The 25,077-nt window shown below is 43.7% G+C and overlaps 1 protein-coding gene across 1 annotated transcript in view; it reads right to left on the bottom strand.

Moving 5' to 3' along the window:
* Positions 1–25,077, bottom strand: part of BMPR2 (bone morphogenetic protein receptor type 2) — an 85,849-nt gene that overhangs the window by 21,089 nt on the left and 39,683 nt on the right. Inside the window, exons 4-6 of the mRNA XM_082057217.1 lie at positions 3,006–3,116; positions 2,273–2,364; positions 204–434 (exon numbers count right to left, since the gene is read on the bottom strand). Of these exons, the coding sequence (XP_081913343.1) occupies positions 204–434; positions 2,273–2,364; positions 3,006–3,116 (434 nt within the window). The remainder of the gene's footprint in view (positions 1–203; positions 435–2,272; positions 2,365–3,005; positions 3,117–25,077) is intronic.

Raw genomic sequence — 25,077 nt, 5'->3', positions numbered from 1 at the left:
GGTAGCGCTAGCAGGGAAATCTTAGAGGGTATTACAGTAAACCACACTAAGGTTCATTAAAATTGTAATTTGTATGGATTACTTTTACATTACTGTGCAAGAAGCAGCGATGAAAAACACCGGCAAACACTAAAGTACCTCCGTTTTATGTGCCTATTCTTAGGAATCTAAACCAATCTGATTGATTTCCTCGAAGCACTTACATTGGGGTAATATTCCATCACCAATAAATATTCCATACGGCCGTCTGCAGTGAATCTCTCGTCCCCCACAATGAAGCGGGCGATGTTGTCGTGTTCCATCAGTGGAATCCTGTAAATGTTCCGCTCGTTGACAAAGTTCTGACGGTTGGCAAAAGAAAAGACTTTCACAGCAACGGGACGTTCATCTAGAGAGCCCTTATAGACGGCTCCGTAGCGTCCCCGGCCAATCAGCTGAAAGAAGAGTGTAAATAATTAGTGCACGCAATAATAAATGAAGAGGAAATCCGAGTTTTCACTACAAAGATTGTACGCCAACTTTTACACTATCAAAAGCAGTGAATGTAGTGAATACTTTGTATTGAAATCTAGAATTAGAATGCTGTCAGAAAAGCTATTTTGGAGCTGGAAACCTCAGCACAGGGCAACTTAGATCTTTCTAAATTGATCTGTAGTCTGAATACCCAGTAAATAAATCAGAAATCATCTATTCAGCAGTTTTATATACAGAATCAATAAAATCCATATGTTCTGTGCTGCTAATTCTCTTATTAAACTTTTGCTTGCTAAATATTTTATGGCATTTATGCCAGAGATCACAGGCATTAAGCTAAATGTTTTAGGTTTAGGATAGCTTCATAAGCTCTACCTTTTAGGTTAGTAATGACACCATATGCATTTGCAGTGCAAAATGGATCCCGAAAGAGGCAAACAGGTTTTAACGGAAAGGAATAATTAGTTCCTTACTACCTGTGGGTCTTTATTTTAGCCCCCACTATGTTAGCCAGTCTTTGCAGAACAGCTTTTCCCATCTCCATGGCAACTGAAGAAAGATGCCATCTCTGCTCTAAACCAAAACACCTTCAGGAAGGGGCCGAGTTTCTAAAGCTCAAAAAAATTACAACTACATAAGAATTTAAAGAGCTCTTTAAAATTCAAAGAATTTTCAGGAAGACTTAGACAGGAAACTGAAAGGATTTCATGGAATAGGATCTTTTTGAGGAGGAATGGAAAGCTGAAGGGATTACCAAAGTAATCACAGAATCACAGATGGTTTGGGTTGAAGGGACCTTTGAAGGTCCCCCAGTGCCCCCCCTGCCATGACAGGGACATCTTCACCAGCTCAGGTTGCTCAGAGCCCCGTCCAGCCTGGCCTGGGATGTCTCCAGGGATGGTTCATCCACCACCTCTCTGGGTACCTGGGCCAGGCTCTCACCACCCTCAGGGCCAACAATTCCTTCCTCATGTCCAGCCTGAATCTCCCCCCTTTAGTTTAAACCATCACCCCTTGTCCTATTGCAACAGGCTCTGCTCAAAACTCTGTCCCCATCTTTCTTACAGGCCCCTAATGCTTCTAAATGATGATAACACTTGAGCTGGCAGCAGGGACCCCATGTCTGCAGCCTGTGCGACTAGGTGCGACTGCCACGAGCAAAAAGAAGAAAAGCACCACACTCTGAATCTCTCTAGCTCATTCTACTGATTTATTTCTAGCTAAAAGCTTTTACGAATTCCACAGGTTCTATCCAGCGTACCAGTTGAAACATTTTGCAGCTTTCTGATGATCCATCTGATGCCAAGCTGAGCAGAAACTTCTGGTTGGCCTCCAGTTGCCATGGAGATGGAGAAATCCCACTGCGAGGGACGACTGTACCGAACGCGGCGCTACGGCAACATACTGCCCTGTCTGCAGTACATTCTATATTCAATAGTGATACTGAAGCATTTTAAACTGTTACGGTAGGATATTGTACTTAACATGAGTAGTGTCAAGCAAAAAGATGGATTTTGGATGCAACGCTGAAATACAGCGAATTACAATTTCCTCATTACCTCCCATTTTTAGTATTTTCTTCTCAGAGTAGAACATGTTCTAGCTCATACCAACAACATTACTAACAAAACCAGGCAAAATGTAACTGTGGTAACATTTTTAATCTTGTTTTGTTTGTTTCTTCTTTAAACTGTGATTTAGAAGAAAAGGTTACGGGAGCACCAATACATTTCTTTCAGTGCTGTGACCACGAGTGTTACACCAAATAGAAGATGAAGAAACTGAGTTGACCATTTACCTCCAACAACTTTAGATTATCCAGATCCAACGAGGGCTCCGATGCTGCTGCCTCCATCATGTTCATGCTGTGTAAACCTTGTTTACGGTCTCCTGTGGAAGGAATCAGACAGGTTGGGGGTTTTTTTCCACCATGCTACAAGTGAAAACAATACAAATTACCTGGGACTCGGCAGAAATACGTATTGTGACTGTGTCGTAATTGACTTCCCAACCGGTACCCGAATCTGTGTTTTATGATGTTGACAGAATGCTGAATGACCCTGGGTTTAGTTGTTTTTCTGCTAAAAAAAATCTGGTTTGGATAAAGTCTGTCTGGAGCTTATTGCCAGCCTAAACTGATTTTTGGGGCTGCTTCCATGACACATATTGTGTGGAAGGACATCAATAAAAAGGAGTCCTGCAGAATCTTCTTGGTGTCGGTGAAATCAGCAGTGAAGGTGCCGATAGCTACAAACTTAAGGCTACCGGCTGCACAACTATTTTGATAATTGAATGTCATTGGTAAAAGCTACAAAGCATCTTCACGACCTCACTTAAGCTGTGCTGAGCAGAGGGTTTGCTGAAGTGGTCCCCAAAATGCCAGCAGGGAGAAACCATCGGTGTCTCTGGGCTGTTGTGAAAGGGAGCGCTGTGTACAGACACAGAGCAGGGACCGAGGAGAACACAACAAGCGCTTGGAGAAACAGTCGAAAGAACAATTAAAAAGAGAAAACAGGTTCGCCAAACCCTACCTGCGAGCATCCTGTATCCAAAGAACAGAGCGGCAATCAAAACAGCCAGGACGGACACAGATGCGAGGGCAATAACTATCGTCTCATCTCGATGGAAAGAATGAGAAGAATCTGGAAAAAAAAATAAAAGAAAATAAAAAATGAAGGCTTTAATTGTAAATTTGAAAGAATCGGCACGATAAAACATGGATTGTTATCACAGCAACGAAGGAAAAACACTGTGCTGCTATCTGCACCTTATTCCACTTCCCTGGTGTGAATGGGGTTTGTAACCTTTACAAGCATTATTAATTCTTTTCCTCAGAATGAAAATCTCCAAGTTTGCTAATAATGCCACCAATGTGATGAACAGCCAACGTTTTGTATTTGGGTACCTACAACACACATTAGATACAAGTCAATTCGTGCAGGTATTTCAGCACACTTTGCGGTTTGATCTTTTTCAAGGTAACATTTGATTTTTGTCAAAAATGGAAGTATTTTGCCTTTTTTTTTGCCCTGAGGGGGAAAAGGTTTTCAAGAACCAATTTGTTGGTGTCTTGCATGGTCAGGTTAACGCTTCTCCACGTCAGATCCTGGTCTTGCTTCTTGCAGCCGTATAAAAATTCAGCCACTTTAATATAAAAATCTATTACTGCAGATATCCCTCTGATGTCGGAATCACTGGAATGTGGTGCTACAAGACCTCGTTTACTTTGGCTTCAAAACCAAGATTGGGAACTATGTTTAAACTTGTCTTCTATATTGCTAAAAGTACTCCTTAAAAGACTCTAATGAGACCTAACTATTCGAAAACCACAATATATAAAATGATTTAACATTGGGTAAAATTTTAGGTGAGACTGAAATACAATTTATCCCAGTCCACATTAGCTGAAAAAACTGATGAGTTCACTTTGCTTGAAGTGCATTTAAAATAAATGAAACGTGATTCACTTATTGCATTTCCTGGTGTGAACAGACACAAGAGAACCGGGTAAGGGGAAAAAGCAAATTTAAAAGACGACAGCTTCCATTTTTACATAACCATAGTGGTATGAGGAAATAATAAAAAGCTGGTGAAACAAAACAGCAGAGAGAATTTCAGCTGTGAGAGAATTACAGGAAAAATCACCCACCAAAACCAACATGCTTATATCTTATAAACCCTTTTAATAAGAGGGTGCTTGTGCTAATCACGACACCATCAAATTCACATTTGTTCCGTCAAAAGAAATATCATCACTGCTGGGTTTGGTAAATTAGTTTCACTAAGAAAATAAGCTATTGCCACAGAGCAAGAGTTGTGACTCGCATTGTGAGGAGGTGAAAAGATACGCGGTACAATCATCTAAATGAGGAATTCCAATACGCACCTATATATCTACAACCACACGATCATAAAGGAAACGGTCACATCACACAAAGCCATATGAAACACTACACAAGTGCAAGAAGCTGAATCATTGCTGACAGGGAAACTGGAATTTGCATTGTATTGGCTGAGTTTATTTACACTGACAGCCAGACATTGCCCACCAAGGACAAGCTTACTATCTTTTATTTGTAAACCTGCAGAAAAAGCACAAAACAAACACAATGACAAAAAGAACAGATGGCTCCCAAAAGCTCACAAACAGTGTTATTTCTTCTTTGTATGACTAATAACTTTTGATGTCATCAGACTATCAAACTTCCTTAAATAGAACAAAAAGGACATGGCACCTATCGACCCAGTTTTAAAACCTTGCAAAGCTTAAGAAAACTCTTATTAGCTAATTCATTCTTTCAATCCCTGTCTTTCTTTGGATATGTTTCATCTTCAGCAGTTTACAGAAGCTCTTGACTTGCCTTTAAATGCCTAGATAAGAAATGCTAGAAAAGCCAAAACCAGATAGGACCTCTCAAGGCGTTTGCAGAGGTTTGCATTTCCTCTTAGCTATTTTTAAGTAAAATAATACATATTTTATACATACATCCACAAGCCTTGGTATTATTTGGAGATGCACTTTAACTCACCACAAGGCACATCAATGTGGGTCAATAAAAGTAATTACTGACCTTTGAGCAAGTCACTGCTTAAGGATGAAACGATGAATAATAATAAATAAATAATAATAATAAAGAATGAAATGAGAATGTTTAAATAAGAGTCAGACACACAGGTATACACATTTCTGTTCATGCTTTCTTCCCAGCTCCAGGTGCATCACAGAGCACACACACAGAATTTAGTGCAGAAAGAGCTTGCTGGTCTGAAACTGTTCCCAGCCCCATCCCCGCATCACCGGACTCTGCTTTGCAAGTTTATTTACAACGACAAAACACCTGCCCTATGGCTTCAGTATTTTTTCTGTCTTAACATAGCAGGAACTGCCTTTAAACAAGCAGAACTGCTGGTCTGTAATCTGAGTTTTCAGCATCGTTACCAGCATTGGGGTGTTTCTTCAGGGACAAATACAAACCTAACTGTCTGATGCTGGCTTCATACTTCAGAACCAGCAACACTAGTAGCTTAATATTATTCCCAACCCCATGTATAGCATAAAAAAACCCAATAGCATATGCTGAGCAGAATTAGCTGCGGACTCCAGAAAATCCAGTGATGAAGGAGTTGACTGCAAAGCCAAATTCTGCCCACACTTGTTCACAGGAGATATCGGCAAAGCTTCTTCAGGCTTCTGTCACCGAAAGCAGAATGTACCGTAGGTGCTTGTTCCATTGCTATTTATATGTGGGGGTTTTACTTCCAACTTCCACCTAAGCCCCATGAGCTAAACTCAAAAAACAAAACAAAAAATTAAAACCAACTGTTGTAAGGCCCAAAACACGTGAAGAGCCAACTTCTCACCCCCCTCGGCAGCAAAGGGAGAGCACCACACGTACACACTTCTATCTCGAAACATTTCTGCCCGTAACCCTGACACTAGTCGACATTTTTCCGATGTCCACCAATCTCATCACGAAGAAATATCACAGTAAATAGTGTAACAGTCTTTTTTAAGCAAAAGAAACAAAGCAGGACTGATGAAAACAGCCGAGCTCCTCCAGGCTGGGGAGCAGCTGGTAACCACCAAGCCACCCTTCCCAGAAGCGTCCCGACCTCGCCATCAATAAAGGGCTTGTTGTTGGCTTCCAAAAACCCAAGTACAACAGCTCCTGTGTACGGAGAGAATGTTGTCAGAGGTACACAGGACTAATTGAGAACGGATTTCAGAGCAGAGAGCGCTCCTGCGAGTGGGCAGGAGTGAGTCATGGGCCGGCCAGCCTGGCCGCGATCCACCCGTGGCGCCTCACGCGCAGCAGCCACGTCTCCCTCTCCTCTCATCGCTGCCCTCAGAGTTTCCAAACACTCGGGCAGCTTCTTTGGTGAATTTATTGGTTAAGCCTCCACATTGCCACACACCGAGGCTGGCGACGGCTGCCGGCCTGATCGTCCCCAGGAGTGACACAGAAGGAAGAATGCTGACAGTGCTAATGGCAGCAGGAGGGATAATATTTTTCCTTCAAATTAAATCTTCCACTACAGACATAAGCTTGTAATATTAATTAATGCAAAAGTATTCCAATTTGTGCCTATGCTTCAAAAAGCTGCTTCTATTATTCCTCTGTAATGTAGCTTTCAAAAATGAAAGCCTCTTTTGTATGCTTCCTGTTTCTGTATTTAAAAATCAGCATTTATCCCACTACCGGAGAACATTTTGAGAACTCAGAGACAAAACCAGGTAAGTACAGCAATGGTGAAGGAGACTGTAAACACAAAGAGCTCTTCCCGACGCCACATGGAGGATGTGCCACGGCTGCACCTTCCTCACCCACCAGCAAACGCTGTGAAACCTGAAGGGGAAAGGGACCTGGGGGTCCTGGGGACAGCAGGGTGACCATGAGCCAGCACTGGGCCCTTGTGGCCAGGAAGCCAATGGTACCTGGGGTGGGTTAGAAGGGGGTGGTCAGTAGGTCAGAGAGGTTCTCCTGCCCCTCTGCTCTGCCCTGGGGAGACCACACCTGGAATCTTGTGTCCAGTTGTGGCCCCTCAGCTCCAGCAGGACAGGGAACTGCTGGAGAGAGTCCAGCGCAGCCACCAAGATGCTGAAGGGAGTGGAGCATCTCCCGTGTGAGGAAAGGCTGAGGGAGCTGGGGCTCTGGAGCTGGACAAGAGGAGACTGAGGGGGGACTCATTCCTGGGGATCAATATGGAAAGGGGGAGTGTCAGGAGGATGGAGCCAGGCTCTTCTGGTGACAACCAGTGATAGGACAAGGGGCAATGGGTTCAAACTGGAACACAAAAGGTTCCACTTAAATTTGAGAAGAAACTTGTTCTCAGTGAGGGTAACAGAACACTGGCCCAGGCTGCCCAGGGGGGTTGTAGAGTCTCCTTCTCTGCAGACATTCCAACCCGCCTGGACACCTCCCTGTGTAACCTCATCTGGGTGTTCCTGCTCCATGGGGGGATTGCACTGGATGAGCTTTCCAGGGCCCTTCCAACCCCTGACATTCTGGGATTCTGTGACCCCACATCCCCTCCACCCCAATTCATCCTCCCCCTGTGGCCGCTCCAGATAAAGCATCACCAAACCCACCGCTCCCAGCGCCATTGCGCTGGGTCAAGAACCACGGTCTCTGCTGTGAAATATTCCAGCCTGGCCGACAAACTGTGAGGAACCCATGCAGAGTTTTCACATTTTCTCCTTCACCCTTAGGCAGGCCTTGCCCTGATACTAAAATGAGAAGGCACAAAGTGAACAGAATGGGAAATGAGAAGGAAAGACAGTATCCTCCTGTCGCAGCTGGAAACTGTCCTGAAAGCTCCTCTCTACCCCATCTCCAAGGGGCTTGTGCTGGTTGGACTAAAAGCGAGTTAATTTTCTTCATGCAGTTGGAAACCCTTATTTTTCATAGCTAACACTGGTGTTTGGATTGACTTTGAGAACAAGATAACACCCCAGGACAGAGTTGATGTTTTTCTCCAAGTAACCTTCCAGTGTTTCCGAGTCGGAACAAAGAGAATGTGAGAGCTCACTGTTATCTGAGCTGTTGTCCGAGAGCCAAGGTCTTTCTGACCTCTCTGTCCACAGGTGTGAGGCAGCTGGGAGGAGTGACATGATGGGACGGACCCTGAGCGACATCCAGACCCGTCAATGACAATATTCCGTGCCATTAGCCTCAGGCTTTGTATTTCGGGAGGGTTTTCTGGCTGGGGAGACGACGTTCTGGTTCTGCTCCATTTCAGTTTGCCACGTTGTAAAACTAGGAAACCCACGGGGAAAAATGTCATTGTGTAATTAAAGGCTTTATCACAACACAAGCACACACCAGGAGATGGCCTTAAAACTGTGCAGGCAACGATGTTGTTTCCTTCTAATCTTTAAATGTTTGAAGATGAAACCTTGGGCTTTGAAATGTTGTTTTAATGCTGTATATTTACGTGGTGGTGATCGTATAACAAAGGACATTGACACACAAATTTCCACCAGCTCTCTCTATTGCTATTAAAGCTTCTCGTTCTATTTATAGAAATCTGCCTGCTCTTCATGCAAATGACTCACAGCTGTGTATCTGTCACACAGTAGTAAATACCTAGAAAATAGATGTGTGTGTATAAAAACATTTTAGAGAAACACACAATTATTCTACATAATGAAAACCAGTTTTAAAAGTAATTACCTATGTTCCTGCAGAATCTCTGGTATCATTATACCAGAAGCCACGTGGTCTTACAGCTGATAGATACCAAAATGTTAATATTTACTTAAACGGCCATATCACCAAGTAAGTAGCAACATCAGCCTCCAACAAATAAGAAAAACAGCATCCTCTAAGCGTCACAGCACAACGGTTCCATCTGATCCTTCAAAGCCACTACAGCTGTACGACTGATCAAAGTCAGTAAAATTCCACGGGGACTCGAGGATCTGCCCGTACAGATTGCTTGACAAAGCAGCAGAGTCTTCACGCCGTCCTACAACTATTTCTTTGATGTGATAGATTCAATATGTTCATTGCCAATCTGTTGCACAAGTTGCTTTTCCATTAAAGAATCTTAAGGATGCTGCGGATGAAGGAAGCTGATGGTTCGGTCAGCAGCGCAGCACGGGGTGGAATCACGGAATCGTTTGGGTTGGAAGGGACCAGAGTCCAACCATTAACCCAACCCTGGCACTACCCCATGCTCCTGAGAGCCTCCTCTCCTAAGTGTCCCCAAAAAGCCCTGGATGGGAGGCTGGTGGGACAACAGGGCTTTAGCTGCACATGCCCGCAAATGGGCACTGCCCTTCGGAAAAGGCACTTCCCCAGCTTAATTAAGTCTACTTGCTTTTGAAGTGGCCTTTCTTTACACGGTGACCCAGTGTACGACAGCCCTCGTCCCACTGATAAAGCATACAACGAGCCATCTTTTCCAAGGGCCCGTAGATGGCTCAGCAAGTTTCTACACAAAGCTTACATCAAACGCGGCCTAGGAATCAGCCCCGACTGCATCCTAGCAGTGCGTGCCAACCAAACCAAAACACCTCCTCGGGTCTCTTTTCTCCTCTTTTCTGGACAGTCGTGGACATTTCTTTCCAAGCAACACCACCTCATTCCTGACCCAGCACCCCACAGCAAAGGGGGCTCGGCCTTCATCACGCTGCAGCAAACGGCCAGAGAGCCTCCAATGCAAACACAACAACTCCGACTGCTTCACGCAAATCTTAAATTCATTCAGAGCAGGGAAGAAAAACCCAAAGGAAAACAAAGAACAAACAGTAAGCAGAGAATGTGTAGCCAAGAAATATGTTAGTAGCCTTTTAGAAACCATGGACCTAAGTCAGACTTTCATATATGCAAACAAGAATCCCAGTCACACAGCCTTGTACAGCGACTGAACTAAACACGTTTAAACCCACACTTTTAGTTAAGCTGGAACAACAAGGTCAGAATTAAGTTATATTCTACAGACCTGTCTAATGAAGTCCAGCAGGAGCTATGGCCAGTTTTCTATTAAACTCATGCACAGCTGAGCACAATGAAAGGAAAAAAATAGTATTTCCTAAAAATCTTTTGCCGTTCACCTAAAATTTAAGGGGTGCATGTCTTAAAACAACCGTCATTCTAATTCTGAGCTTGTCGGCTTGAAGTGAGGCTGCATCCTTCTGTTTGTTATTTATTAATAGTAATATTTATTATTTATTAATATTTTGCTTGACAGATTATGAATAAAATTAAAATCCATGTCCAAATTTTGTAAGGAGACGCTATAAGATGTAGATATCTGATATCCGTCAATGTGACCACCTTCAAAACTTAAAGCAAAGTTAAGGAGCGCTGTTTCACATACAATTTTTGGAGGCGCCTGAATGCACAATGACGTTAGTAATAAAACTCGATGGAAAAGGACTGAGCACTCACCGCTCACACAGACGAAAGCACAACGGGAACTGTATTTTTTGTAGGAGATGGTGCAATATTCTTTAACAAAATAATCCCGCCAAGGCAGTTTTCTTTCGTAACTGGAAGCTGAGCAAATCCCTGGTTTCTAGTCTACCGGCTTAGATGAAGCAGATTTGCACCTAGTTCCATTCATTTCATTATTTGAAGAAAACATCTAAATAGTCACCGGCGTGTTTCCACTTTGCGCTTAGCACCATTATATTTGACTGATTTTAACTTTTTATATAGAATCTTAGATACTTCTTGTCATGGTATGTCCTGTATGACGTGTCTTTTCATGTTTGTTTGGTGGGTTTTTTCCACATCGGAAGAGCTAAAATTTGGCTGCGAAAGTTCTTTTCCACAAGGTGCTCCAGAGGAACCCGGAGCCAGGCTGCGCCTATTAGATTTGCCTTTTCTTGTTTGTTTTGAAAACCGAAGGCTGCACTGCCAGATGAAACTTCAAAATTAAGCATGTCTGGTAATTTCTTTGGCAGAGAAGTGAATTAGCAGCTTGTCACTAATTCCTGAGCTGATAAAAACCCAACACAACTCCTCTTTCTGCCTTTTCTTCTGAGTTCCAGCATCTTCAGTGTGATTTCTAATGCTACTGAAGAGAGTCTTATAGTCGTATCATGATGTATGTAAAACAAATGGCAATTAAAAAAAAAAATCTTTCTAAAGTTTCATATATATAGATAAAGGGCAAGAAGGAGGACCCAGGTAACTATAGACCGGTCAGCCTCACCTCCATCCCTGGGAAAGTGATGGAACAACTTCTCCTTGGTGCCATCTCAAGGCATATCAGGGATAAGAGGGTCATTAGGAGCAGTCAACATGGCTTCACCAAGGGGAAGTCATGCTTGACCAACCTCAGTGACTTTTATGAGGACATAACGAGGTGGATGGATGATGGCAGAGCGGTGGACGTGATCTACCTTGGCTTGAGTGAGGCATTTGACACAGTCTCCCACAGCATCCTCACAGCTAAACTGAGGGAGTGCGGTCTGGACGATCGGGTAGTGAGGTGACTGTGAACTGGCTGAAGAAGCCAGAGAGTCGTGGTCAATGGGGCAGAGTCCAGTTGAGGCCTGTATCCCGTGCAGTGCCTCAGAGGGCAGTGCTGGGGCCTGTATTATTCAATATATTCACCAATGACTTGGATGAGGGAATAGAGTGACTGTCAGCAAGTTTGCTGATGACACCAAGATGGGAGCAGTGGCTGACACTGGAAGCTGTGCTGCCATCAGAGACCTGGAGAGGATGGAGAGCTGGGCGGGGAAAAATTTAATGAAATAGAACAAGGACAAGTGTAGAGTCTTGAATCTGGGCAGGAACAACCCCAGGTTCCAGTATAAGTTGGGGAATGACCTATTAGAGAGCAGCGTAGGGGAAAGGGACCTGGGGGTCCTGGTGGACAACAGGATGACCATGAGCCAGCACTGGGCCCTTGTGGCCAGGAAGCCAATGTTACCTGGGGTGGGTTAGAAGGGGGTGGTCAGTAGGTCAGAGAGGTTCTCCTGCCCCTCTGCTCTGCCCTGGGGAGACCACACCTGGAATCTTGTGTCCAGTTGTGGCCCCTCAGTTCCAGCAGGACAGGGAACTGCTGGAGAGAGTCCAGCGCAGCCACCAAGATGCTGAAGGGAGTGGAGCATCTCCCGTGTGAGGAAAGGCTGAGGGAGCTGGGGCTCTGGAGCTGGACAAGAGGAGACTGAGGGGGGACTCATTCCTGGGGATCAATATGGAAAGGGGGAGTGTCAGGAGGATGGAGCCAGGCTCTTCTGGTGACAACCAGTGATAGGACAAGGGGCAGTGGGTGCAAACTGGAACACAGGAGGTTCCACTTAAATCTGAGAAGAAACTTCTTCTCAGTGAGGGTGGCAGAGCCTGGCCCAGGCTGCCCAGGGGGGTTGTGGAGTCTCCTTCTGTGCAGACATTCCAACCCGCCTGGACACCTTCCTGTGTAACCTCATCTGGGTGTTCCTGCTCCATGGGGGGATTGCACTGGATGAGCTTTCCAGGTCCCTTCCAACCCCTGACATTCTGGGATTCTGTGAAATATTTGGTTACCACAGCAATAAAAGAAATACCTCACTTCTATAAGCAAACTGCAGTTGAGTACACTTCAAACTTGCCTTCAAGCTTAATGGAAAGCTAATTTGGGCACTTAACCACATACTGGGGACATCTTTATTGAAATAGTCAGAAAAATGTGTTGGTTTTTTTTTTTTATAAAAAGGCTGAAAAAATCTTCTACATTATCCCCTTCTATTGATCTTGGAGCAACGGGACTTCTTCCTTATCAAACCAAAGGGTAACACTGGCTTTAACATAAGGGCACTGTTTTTAAACACTGCATCAAAAAATGCATGTGCTGCAATGAAAAAAAATGAGGAAAGCCTCTTGAAGCTATTTTAAGTTATTTGAAATCCAACGGGCTCAGTAGCTAAATATTTCATGTTTGTAATGTTCCCAGGCACTAAAAATAGAGCCCAAAAAATGACAGCAAAACACCAAAATGCCTGTTTTTACATGGGTGAGCAAACAAACCAACCCCCCCCCACCCCTTCAGCAAGGGCAGCTCTGGTCCCATGTGCCTGCATCTGGGAATGTTTTTTTCCTGCCCACCTTAGCAAAGCTGATGAAAAGTGAACTGATTCCACGGACAGGACTGTACGGGGCGCTCATCCCAAGGTCATTTCCCCAAACACACAACAAAATCTGAATTATAGCACAATTTTAGGCAGCTGTTCAAGTAAAAGCCCAAAATCAGTACCAACAAACAGGGCGAGGAGGAGTTCTGACAAAACCTTTCATTGTGTTTCTGGTTTATGTCTGAGCACTTCAGATCTAACGTCCCCAAGTCATCTTAATACCATAATCCTCAACTGTAATCATCCTCAAGTGTAGCAAATATTGTCTGTACTAAGACTTCGCTCTTCCTATTTTCTTCATTTCAAGAACGTTTTTCTATGCTTTCCGTACAACTCAGCATAGCGCACATTCTTGTAGGTAAAAGGGTTTGTAATTTTAAATCCGAAGGCACGTGCTGCGGAGCTGTGAGTTAAACCTGCCTGATGTTTTAGAAACATTCAAGATCGTGTTTGTCTGGCTAACGCAAATTCAAAATACGTCCGCGGCTGCTCCACCTCTCCCTACCATGGTGCAGAAGGGCAAAGCCTAACGTGAAAGTACACGGCCCATTTTCCCATGCGTCCTCCTTCATACTCTCCTGTATTCTCCTTGTTAAAAAGGAACCTACATCCTCTTTGTAGCCACCTTTGAGACGCTGGGCCGCGGTGCTGGGGTGTCCTCTGCTCCCGAGGCTGCACAACCCGGTTCTCTCAGCCTTCCCTCCCGGTCCTTGGATCATGTTGGTGACCGTGGTACAGCAGGGACCGAAGCAGAACACGCTATGCCAGGTGAGCAGAAGGAAATTCAGTAGAAGAAAAGAGAAAGGACCTCGGCAAGATCAGTAATTTCCACTGATGTGCAGCTTCTGTTTCCAAGGCATCACCTTCTTCAAATAGCCAGCTGCATCTGCTGGGGGGGCACACGAGGGGCTATGGTAGAGATGTGCAAATGCCTTTTTTAGGTTGTTTTTTTTTTCCAGAACTGGAAATATAAAGCCAAGAAAAACTGGGGTTCTGTTTCTGGCTCAGATCAAGCGCAGCCTGATGGTAGGTGGGTGACTCTTTGTGCTTTATGTTAGCCAGTTATACACCAGCACCTTCCCTAACTTCAAAGTTATTCTGATTACTTTAAAATAACATGAAGACGAAAAAGACAATAACGATAAGCAGCAACCCTTAGTTTGCACTAATGCAAAATCCCTCCATCGATCTAAGTACTTGATTTCAGAGGAAATGGATGTCGGTTCCTGGTAGCACCAGCACCAGCTGAAACGTCCATCTGTCTGTCCATCCATCACTCCCTCCATCCATCCATCCGTCCCTCTCCATTCCCAGCCCGACCCATCCCTTAAACTGTAAGACTCAGATCGATATCTTCACAAGACACTTATTTACACAAACACTGTGGAAATTAGAATAGGAAAAGCAGCCTTTTGAAAAATGAATACAAAGACGGCTTCTGTCAATCTGATTTCCTGAAATCCTGAGTGCGCCGTGAAATCCTGTTAAATGAATGGCAAAAGCCTCGAGTCCCATTAAACAAACAGAAATGTGGGTTTTTTTATGAAACCACAAAATAAAATTAAACTTGAGGCTGACTTGTTCCTGCTGTAACACAAGGTTACAGCCACAGCTCATCCCTTCTAACAGTTCACAGGGAATCTGCCTCCGAGCAGGTACCGTCCTGCTGTTGTTTCAGACAGGAGTTCTGTTTTCCAACCTATCCTTTAAAAAGGAGCCCCACGTCTTCTATGATGCCCATAATGCTTACAGGACGCATTTCCTGCTTCTCTTCCTAAACATCCCTTTGCTGTAACATTTCAAATCCAGGAAAGGTCCGTCAGGAGCCCGGTTCACAGCAATAACGGAGCAAGCTGCCAAGGACTTGAGCACATTTCTGCCAAACAATAGAGATATAGATAAATTACAGCTGCAGGCAGATATTCCAACGTGGAAAAGCATTTGCAAGCGTATATTTGCTTCTCTAGAAGCAAAACACTGCAGGTAACAGCACCTACCTGGTCACTGTTTCATTAGTGTGCTCCACAGAAGCTGTTCAGACTGCTGTCTTTAGTACCTTATTTCATTTGGTTTATTCTGGAATAGTCAGTGAAATTAAGGATTCACAGTTTATTTCCCCATTAGCAAAATGTAATTATTATTGTCTTCTTAACTGATAGCTAACACCTCAAGACTATTATGAAAACTTTCTACAGTAGAGCTTGATCTTTTATCTTTTAATAGTAATAATAATAACAATAACAATAATAATAATAATGAATAATTTTTAAATCCCATTTAACTGATCTATATAGAAACAGTGCCTGACCAACCTGCTGACAGGGCCAGGGAGGGCAGAGAAAAGCTCCCATTTCTCTTCAAGGCCAGTAACAACTTGTCCAAACCCCAGCTCAGATATTTTCTGTATGTCCATCCACCCTGACGTGGCTTCACGATGCGTTTTCACCGAGGTTTCCCTGCCTGGACCCGCGTTCAAAGGAAGAACGTTTTGCCAAGTGGCATTTACCGCGGTTCAATCGGCGTCATCCTTTTTGCCTTATTCGCCGCAATTATGTCCTCAAAGAATAGAAATGGAGGGGAACAGAGCAGGTGAATATAACCAATTTGTATTTGCGGCAGTTCAGTTTTAGGAGGTCACATTGGTGTGAACGTGGGTATCTTCTCTGCCCTTGGGTGCTGGGGTTTGCTTTGTGTTTGGTTTTGGTGTTTTGTTTGGTCTTTAAACAGTAAAACCTTCCATGTCAAAAGGACATATATATAAAAACTCCACTTGTGTTTTGTAACATTTATCCAAATTCGTCGGGGTTCAAAGATCTATTTCTGCATACCATGCCACCACTTTTCCAGTGAGTTACAGTATCACAGTATGTTTGGGATTGGAAGGGACCTCAAAAGATCATCCAGTCCAATCCCCCCATGGAGCAGGAACGCCCAGGTGAGGTTGCACAGGAACATGTCCAAGCGGGTTTTGAATGTCTCCAGCGAAGGAGACTCCACAACCCCCTGGGCAGCCTGTTCCAGTGTCTGTCACCCTTACTGAGAAGAAGTTTCTTCTCAAATTTAGGTGGAACCTCTTGTGTTCCAGCTTGATCCCATTACCCCTTGTCCTATCATTGTTTACCACCGAGAAGAGCCTGGCTCCATCCTCATGGCACTCACCCTTTATATATTTATAAACATTAATAAGGTCACCCCTCAGTCTCCTCTTCTCCAAACTAAAGAGCCCCAGCTCCCTCAGCCTTTCCTCACACGGGAGATGCTCCACTCCCTTCAGGATCTTTGTTGCCCTACGCTGGACTCTCTCCAGCAGTTCCCTGTCCTGCTGGAACTGAGGGGCCACAACTGGACACAAGATTCCAGGTGTGGTCTCCCCAGGGCAGAGCAGAGGGGCAGGAGAACCTCTCTGACCTACTGACCACCCCCTTCTAACCCACCCCAGGTACCATTGGCTTCCTGGCCACAAGGGCCCAGTGCTGGCTCATGGTCACCCTGCTGTCCCCAGGACCCCCAGCTCCCTTTCCCCTACACTGCTCTCTAATATGTAATTTCCCAACCTATACTGGAACCTGGGGTTGTTCCTGCCCAGATTCAAGACTCTACACTTGCCCTTGTTAAATTTCATCAGGTTATTCCCCACCCAACTCTCCAGCCTGTCCAGGTCTCTGATGGCAGCACAGCTTCCAGTGTCAGCCACTGCTCCCAGCTTGGTGTCATCAGCAAACTTGCTGATAGTGCACTCAATTCCCTTGTCTAAATCGCTAATGAATATATTGAATAATACAGGCCCCAGTACTGACCCCTGAGGCACCACTAGATTATGCATTAATGGGAGAAACACAACTATGACCAAGCAACCATGATACCAGTAGCTCCACAGGGATGGTCCAGCTGCCCATCAGCCATGTGTTCCTCCAGATCCACATCCAGCCATCTGCTGTGAGCACATCCATGGGCAGGACGCTGAACCCTCCCTCAAAGATACCTGGAAACATCTGCATTTGGCACAGCAAAGAAATCACTTTACACTGCCTCAAGTGAGAAGTGATATATAGAGGATGCCTTACCCTTGCTCAAAGTATGTATAGTTTTGAGGTCAATCCAAATCTCTGGGACAAGGGATTTTTTGCTAGTCTAAGAAAATATTTACAGGCTTGCAAGCAGTTTTTAAATGAGTTCATGCCACCAGTTTAAAGGAAGCGAAAACCCAGGCCCAAGTTGAAATGCCATCCGCAGATACCTCACACACTTCGAGGAAATAACTGGCCTAATGCCAGGAAACATATACGCAATATTTTGTGGGCTCAGGCTTTAAAATAAATGCATGAATGCTGAAGCACTGAATCTACCTCACGGGAACCTTCAAAGGAATTTAAAAGACCTGGATCCCAAAACTCCTGTTCAGTCTCAATGCAACTTGGTATCAGATTTCTTGGGAAAAGCAGTCAGACAGGTACTTATTCTGATATTGAAAGCATAGAAGATAAAAGAAAAAAAAAAAACACCAAAACAAACATTCTGCAGATTTGTAACGGCTGCAATTAAAAGTCAGATTTCCTATCATAAATTCAGTCGTGATGAGCATTGCGACAACAGAAAGCCTGTCTCGCACAAAAATGCACACAACACAGCCTCCCAACTCCAGTGCTCGGTATTAGTGACCATAGCAACACAGCACTGTGAAAACAACAATAATGAACAGTGTACATCAACAACAGCTATTTCAGTACAGAAGGAAAGAACATCCCCAAAACTATCACAGAAAAAGAACAAAACTGTAATGTGATGGGCAAGAGGAACACCACGAAAACTTCAACCTACGGGAAAAGATGCAAAGAAAGGCTCAGTACGGTTATATAGACATAGCTATCACAGCATCCCAGAATGTCAGGGGTTGGAGGGGATCTGGAAAGCTCATCCAGTGCAATCCCCCCATGGAGCAGGAACACCCAGATGAGGTTACACAGGAAGGTGTCCAGGCGGGTTGGAATGTCTGCACAGAAGGAGACTCCACAACCCCCCTGGGCAGCCTGGGCCAGGCTCTGCCACCCTCACCAGGGACAAGTTTCTTCTCAAATTTAAGTGGAACCTCTTGTGTTCCAGTTTGAACCCCCTACCCCTTGTCTTACCATTGGTTGTCACCGAGAAGAGCCTGGCTCCATCCTCCTGACACTCCCCCTTTATATATTTATAAACATTAATAAGGTCCCCCCTCAGTGTCCTCTTGTCCAGCTCCAGAGCCCCAGCTCCCTCAGCCTTTCCTCACACGGGAGATGCTCCACTCCCTGCAGCATCTTGGTGGCTGCGCTGGACTCTCTCCAGCAGTTCCCTGTCCTGCTGGAACTGAGGGGCCACAGCTGGACACAAGATTCCAGGTGTGGTCTCCCCAGGGCAGAGCAGAGGGGCAGGAGAACCTCTCTGACCTACTGACCACCCCCTTCTAACCCACCCCAGGTACCATTGGCTTCCTGGCCACAAGGGCCCAGTGCTGACTCATGGTCACCCTGCTGTCCCCAGGACCCCCAGGTCCCTTTCCCCTACGCTGCTCTCTAATAGGTCATTCCCCAACTTATACTGGAACCTGGGGTTGTTCCTGCCCAGATTCAAGACTCTACACTTGTCCTTGTTTTATTTCATTAAATTTTTCCCCGCCCTACTCTCCAGCCTGTTCAGGTCTCTGGATGGCAGCACAGGAACTCTTTATATTTAATATAAGTCTCCTTATCACATTTTCAGGAGTTCCCCTCACCCTAATCTGCCCTATTAAGCTTTCTTGGTGATATTAGCAGCACAAACCTAAACAGCCCTTTGGTACCAGCATGAATCTCTGTTTGCTTGAAGGCCTCTCAATAGCACAATGACACTCATGGGAATCTTCACCAGGATTTTAGTGAATATGCTGCTGTCACCTCCTGTTTGGACAGCAACAACAGGAGTAATTTGGTTTCTGAAAGCAAACGCTTGGAAAGCCCTGCGCTGGTACAACCTGGAGCACGTGGCCGCGGCACAGCCCTGTCCACGCTGGGTCCCCTGGTGCTTTGAAACATGTAGTTTCTGGTGGCCAGAAAGCCAAAAAGTCACCTCAGACCCCGTGACCCCCAAAACAGCCCCGACAGCTCAGTTCTGCAGAAATAACGGAGACATTACAGCCAGGACAACACGCACGGGGAGCTGGGTCCCCAGCTACAAAACTGCACATTTGGAATTACACAGTGAGTCGCAGGTTCACCACACAAATATCAGAGGCTCTTACCTGTATTTGCCACTCACTTTATTAATAATAAATGGCATAAGCCTTTCTTTGTAAGGAAAACAGACTTAACCCTGATCTCCAGTATGCAGCCGCACGCAGAGATTTTGCCTGGTATGCTGGGGGGAATGTGAAAAACTACAGTTTATCAAATAGGTCTCCTCACCTTTTTTATACTCCCAGCAGAAGGTGCTCTGACAGCACAGTTGTGAGAGCCATCAGAGGAAATCAAATCACACAAAGGACAATCATTTAGTACCTATCCACAAAGATAAGCACAGAGAGGCTTCTGCTCCCTCAGCCTGGCACCCCCGTAATTCCAGCTTTGTCTAAAAGTAATTCAAATGTTCTTACAAGCACCTTCTCACGTTGTTTGAAAACAAAAGCTTTACCTAAGACTGTGCCAGACTGAAATACCATTAGTGTTTCACCTCCAGAGAGCCGCCTCTTTGAAGATGCTATATCATAAAGAAAGGAGCCAGGAATCAATGGTAAGTAATGCATAGGATTTTCATTATTGTTTCCAGATAAAGAAAACAAATATACACCAGAAAAGGCTCAGAAAGGAACAGCGATTAATGACCAACTCTGAAAGACAACATGTCTGAACTCCGGTCCAAGCTCCAGAATAACTGGGGACAGCTAGAACATTCCCAAATCATAACCAGGGCTTTAATTTTGCCAGGTAACGCCTGCGAGGTGCAGCGACTTGGCTAATTGAGCCGGTGTAATTTGTTGAGGAGGGTTTCCTAACCACATTCCCAAGTCTTCAAAGGAGAAACGCTTCCATGTGCTGTACCCTTAACTCAGGTTGAAGTGTTCAGATTTATAGCACCCGGTCTCCAAATGCTTGGGCTGGGTGGAATAGTTATTAGAAGCCTCTTATTACTAGTGCTACGTTAGAAGCCCGTCGATGTGCAACGTCCCCAAAAAGCACAGATACATCAACCTGCCTTCCAGAGAGCTCCCAACTATTTCCCTAATTATCTGGGTTGTTCAATAGGATATCTACAGATATCTGCTAATTACGACATTGAATTTGTATGCGCAACAATATCTAACTCAGACATTACTCAGCTTTCCCAGTAAATTGAAAAAATCCATTTACTGTATTTGTTTTAGCCAAAGGTATCTGCAGATCCTTAAACCCTCAGAAGTGCACAAAACATACTAACGATAAGCAACTGATTTTGAGCAGAGAAGCAAACAAGCGCTTCAAGAACTTACAGGTACTCCTTGGCTTTAAACGCATGTTTTCACTATTACTGAAGGCAGCAAAAATCCCGTATTATATTTCAGAAAATGCATGTTTCCTTTCTTCGTTCTAGACCTTCAATTCAAATAAAATACTTGCTGGGTAGTACTAGAAATACGCAGGACGCTTCAAATGCCAATCAGACCATTCTGTCTGACAAATAAGCGAAAAGTCACGTTCACATCTACTTGAAGGACTGAGATTTCTAAGGAGTCTAAAGTAAAATGTTTTTAGCTCTAGCACTTCACAAACACACTCTCACAATATCAAGATCCCACCTTGCATCCAAAAAGCTTTTAAACAGATTTTTAAAAGAACTTTGCGAATGGTTTTGTAGCCAACGAACCAGCCCAGCTCTGGAGTTGTGTGGGGCTGGACAACAGGCAATGGACTCTTACCAACATCAAATCAAGGGCTTTTTTTGTGTGTGTGTATGGTTTTTGTTGTTTGCTTGGTTTTAGTGTTTGAAATGTTTCTCCTTTTGCAAATAAACACGTTTGTTCTTAAGTTATTTTGTGTTGTGCCTCACACAACTCCAGAGCTGGGCTGGTTCATTGGCTACAAAACCATTCGCAAAGTTCTTTTAAAAATCTGTTTAAAAGCTTTTTGGATGCAAGGTGGGATCTTGATATTGTGAGAGTGTGTTTGTGAAGTGCTAGAGCTAAAAACATTTTACTTTAGACTCCTTAGAAATCTCAGTCCTTCAAGTAGATGTGAACGTGACTTTTAGCTTGTTTGTCGGACAGAATGGTCTGATTGGCATTTGAAGTGTCCTGTGTATTTCTAGTACTACCCAGCAAGTATTTTATTTGAATTGAAGGTCTAGAACGAAGAAAGGAAACATCCATTTTCTGAAATATAATACGGGATTTTTGCTGCCTTCAGTGTTCAGCATTTTGTAGGCTTGCTGCGTATCTGAAATCTTCACTGAACTGAACACTGAAAAATAACGAAAACATTTCCAAAACATTTCCATCTCAGGGCAAGTAAATCAGTTTCATCCACCTGATTAAATGTTTCTGTAAGAGAAAAAAATTACGTGTGCAGTTTTCTGTCTAAATAGGCCTTGTCTTCACAGCTAACATTTCCTATTCAGATTCCAACTGCACATCAAAGCTTTACTTTTAAACTCAATAAGGATGCAAGTTTAATCTCAGGAGACTACGACGCCTTAGAAGTTGAAACATTAAGTGCTGCTACCAACAATCTTTGAGAGATTCTGCTTTTGATATATCCATTTCTAATGGGAATCACTCAAGTTACTCAACAAGAATTACCAGTTATCTTGGGTGACTTGCAAAACCTTCCCCAGGAACTTGGGCTTTCACTTGAATTTCTAAGTAACCTTCTGCACTAATTGCTTTAATAATTTGCTGGCTCTCTGCAATGACTTTCGCTTCTACTTCTTCCCCTCTCCATTAATGCACAATAACTATCACCTTTCCCTTAGTTGCAACAACACGATAAATAGTCTTAATAAGCAGACGTTTCCAAAACATTGTCCCTAAGTGATTGTAGCAACATGCACTATGTCGCAATGCCCTTCGCAGTTAATTCATCTCCTGTAACCAAGCAAACAGCAAAAAAACCACCAAACACAACCAAAAGTTATTTTAAATGTGCATTAAATGTCACGCAGAAAGGCAACGGAAGGTTCAAGGAAATGCACATTTGTCAACAGCTGGCCAAAAATCCAAAATATTTCATCGTAATGTCTGTATCTTAAATTACTACTCCCAAGAAAAAGCCATAATTTGATTTTCCCCTCCATTACCTGCTCTCTTTTGACAGAAACATATTCAGACACGTCCATGCACGTTCATCTCTATCACTCCCAGTAGTTCAGCACCTTCATTTCCCACAGTGCCCTCAAATGACTCCCTGGGAGGCACCCAATTCTTTGCTGCTCAAAGTAAACTTATTTTAAGATATATTAAGGCCCTGAATTACTGTCTCAATATTTCTTCCCCTGCTTTAGGACACAGTAAAGGTCATTAAGCCTGTTTTTAAGGCATTATCTGGGCACTGAAGGGAGGACGTGCCTGCCCGACTCCCTGTCATTTCAAGGGTACAAGTTTGAATCCTCGTGCAGATCAGTCTCGCCTCCATTCTCCCCAACACAAGATCTGCCACCTTGCGAGGTTTGCGATTCCCCCTTTGTTACACATCGGAATCACCTGAAAAATACCATGCAAATAAGGGGAAAATGCTTATTTACAGAGCATTTTCCTAGCTTAGGCAGAGCAGAAATTAAAGACCAGCTCAAACACAAAGTCCGCTCATCAGATACCACATGTGGACCCCAAATGAAATACATGCATTTCAATTACAAATTAATATTGGATGCTGGTCTCCAAAAAAAAAAAAAAAACAATTCAAGATAACAACTGAGAGCGAGCAGGGTTCCAACTTCCTAAAATTAGCCTAAAGTGATCTAATTCAGCTTCAGTGTGCGTTGGATCGGCCAAGAAACAGCCTCAGGTTGTGCCAGGGGAGGTTGAGGTTGGATCTGGGGATCAATTTCTCCCCCAAAGGGCTGTGGGGCATTGGAACAGGCTGCCCAGGGCAGTGCTGGAGTCACCATCCCTGGAGGGGGTTAAATAGTTAAATTAAAACTATTACTACCTTAATTAACCTGACACAGACGTATGTGTTAATAATTCATCAGTTTCCACAGCATTCCAATTGACTTTTACATATGTATTTATATATGTAGCAAGAAGGCTGGCAAAGAAAGGCCAGGATGGCATCAGCCTGGAAAGGTAAATCCATCATCAATCGCTGTTTTCGAATGCAGAGATCCCAGCTTCCCTCTGCGCCCACATCTCAGGGCTCTTGCTTAATGTAAGTTTCTAAATCCTTTAAAAAGTGTAGCTACTGTTTGCTGTCATGAGGAGAAAACCCAACGTCACCTCAAAAATTATATGTAGCAGTAAAGCTCAACTGTTGCTGTCAGGGATATCATACAAAAATATATTCTTACCACTGTCCTGGTTTTGTCAAAAACAAGTTTCTCTTTTAGTGAATTTGCCTGTCAGATAAAACTTCATATCAGCTGCATCTTCCTGGAGAACCAGATACATGTTTTGGTAACATAGCAATGGAATGTGAAGTTATTGATAAGCATGGATGGACATCTCGTGAGAGGGGCAACGAGAAACTGGTGACCAAGAAACTGTCCATCTGTGTATAACATCCCATTCACGTGAATACTTCATGTAAAAGTGGGAGATCACGAGGATCTCGTCCCTTTTCCTTATGGCGACATTAGGAGAGGACCTTGCGAGTCGTCCCTGCGAACTGAGGCCAGTGACAGACTGAATCCAGCTCCGGTTGGCTGCAGAGTCCAGTCCAGGACTTCGGGTGCTGGCTCTGCAGTTGATGGGACTTTCAAGATTGGTTTTGTATAGTTTGTATTATTTTCTCTATTCTTATTAGTAGCATTAGTAAAACATTGTTAATATTTCAACTCTCTTCTCTCTGTCCTTCTGTCCCTCCTGATCGCCTGTTCTTGGTGGGAAGGAGGAAGAGAGGGGAGAGGGGGTTAACAATACATCTGCCACGGTTCTATTGTCACCCCGCAATCTAAACCCTCGACAACCACTCAGTTGCTCTAAGATGAATTTATTTGCAGTGTCAGGAATGCAGCCTTGAGGAGGAAAAGAAAAAGCACTGCTGCTTTCATCTGGATGTCATTTTAGTGTTTCATGACAGCAATATACCTGTGACCAATGAAGGAGACTGTTTACCTCTTTAGCTACTTAAATTCTATTTCAATGGGCATTATGAATGATCGCAGAACTAATGAATTTGCCTTCAAAACAGCCTCACAATTTCAGAAGCATTTTGTAGACATGAGAGGCAGCTATTTAACAAGTCTCAAAACAAATATTTCACAAAGCAGATATAGTAAATACATCTCAAATCCCAGGAAGCCATAGTTGGCCCTTTTTAGGTCAGGTTAAGGGGTATATAAATGTACTGGCTGAAGATATTTATTTTTCGGTCAATTTTCTGTGAAAATACAAGATTGAAGAATCATGAATTCATCCACGAGTCATTCAGCAAAGCATGAAGAAGTATCTTTGCTTTTTAATGAACTTGTTTGTCCTTAATCTTATTTTTCATTTTTATAAAGTTTTGTTACAAGATTAGATGGATTTCTTACATTCATTGCCCAACCAATACGAACAACAACAACAAAAAGGTTTGTGAGATAAACATGTTTTGACACCCTAAAAGACAACAATAACATAAAAATTAAGTGGAGTATTTAAGAACTGCTACATTTTATGACAACGATTTGTTATATCCAGCATGCATTGAGATCCTAATTAACTTCCATTTAGTTTTCCTGAATCCTTTACAGTCTGGCTCCATCTTTCAATACACCACTGTTAATTGTTAAACGCACCAGATTGTATAATTTTTGTATTCCTCCGTTATTTTTCCATTATTTAGCTCAAAAGCCTAACAGTATTGTGCACTTTCCACAGATCATTCATTCAGGAAATGTTTATTCTCTCTGAT

Source organism: Streptopelia decaocto (genome assembly GCF_964273445.1).
Source record: "Streptopelia decaocto genome assembly, chromosome: 6".
Lineage (NCBI taxonomy): Eukaryota > Metazoa > Chordata > Aves > Columbiformes > Columbidae > Streptopelia > Streptopelia decaocto.
This window is presented reverse-complemented; position numbering and strand designations above follow the sequence as displayed.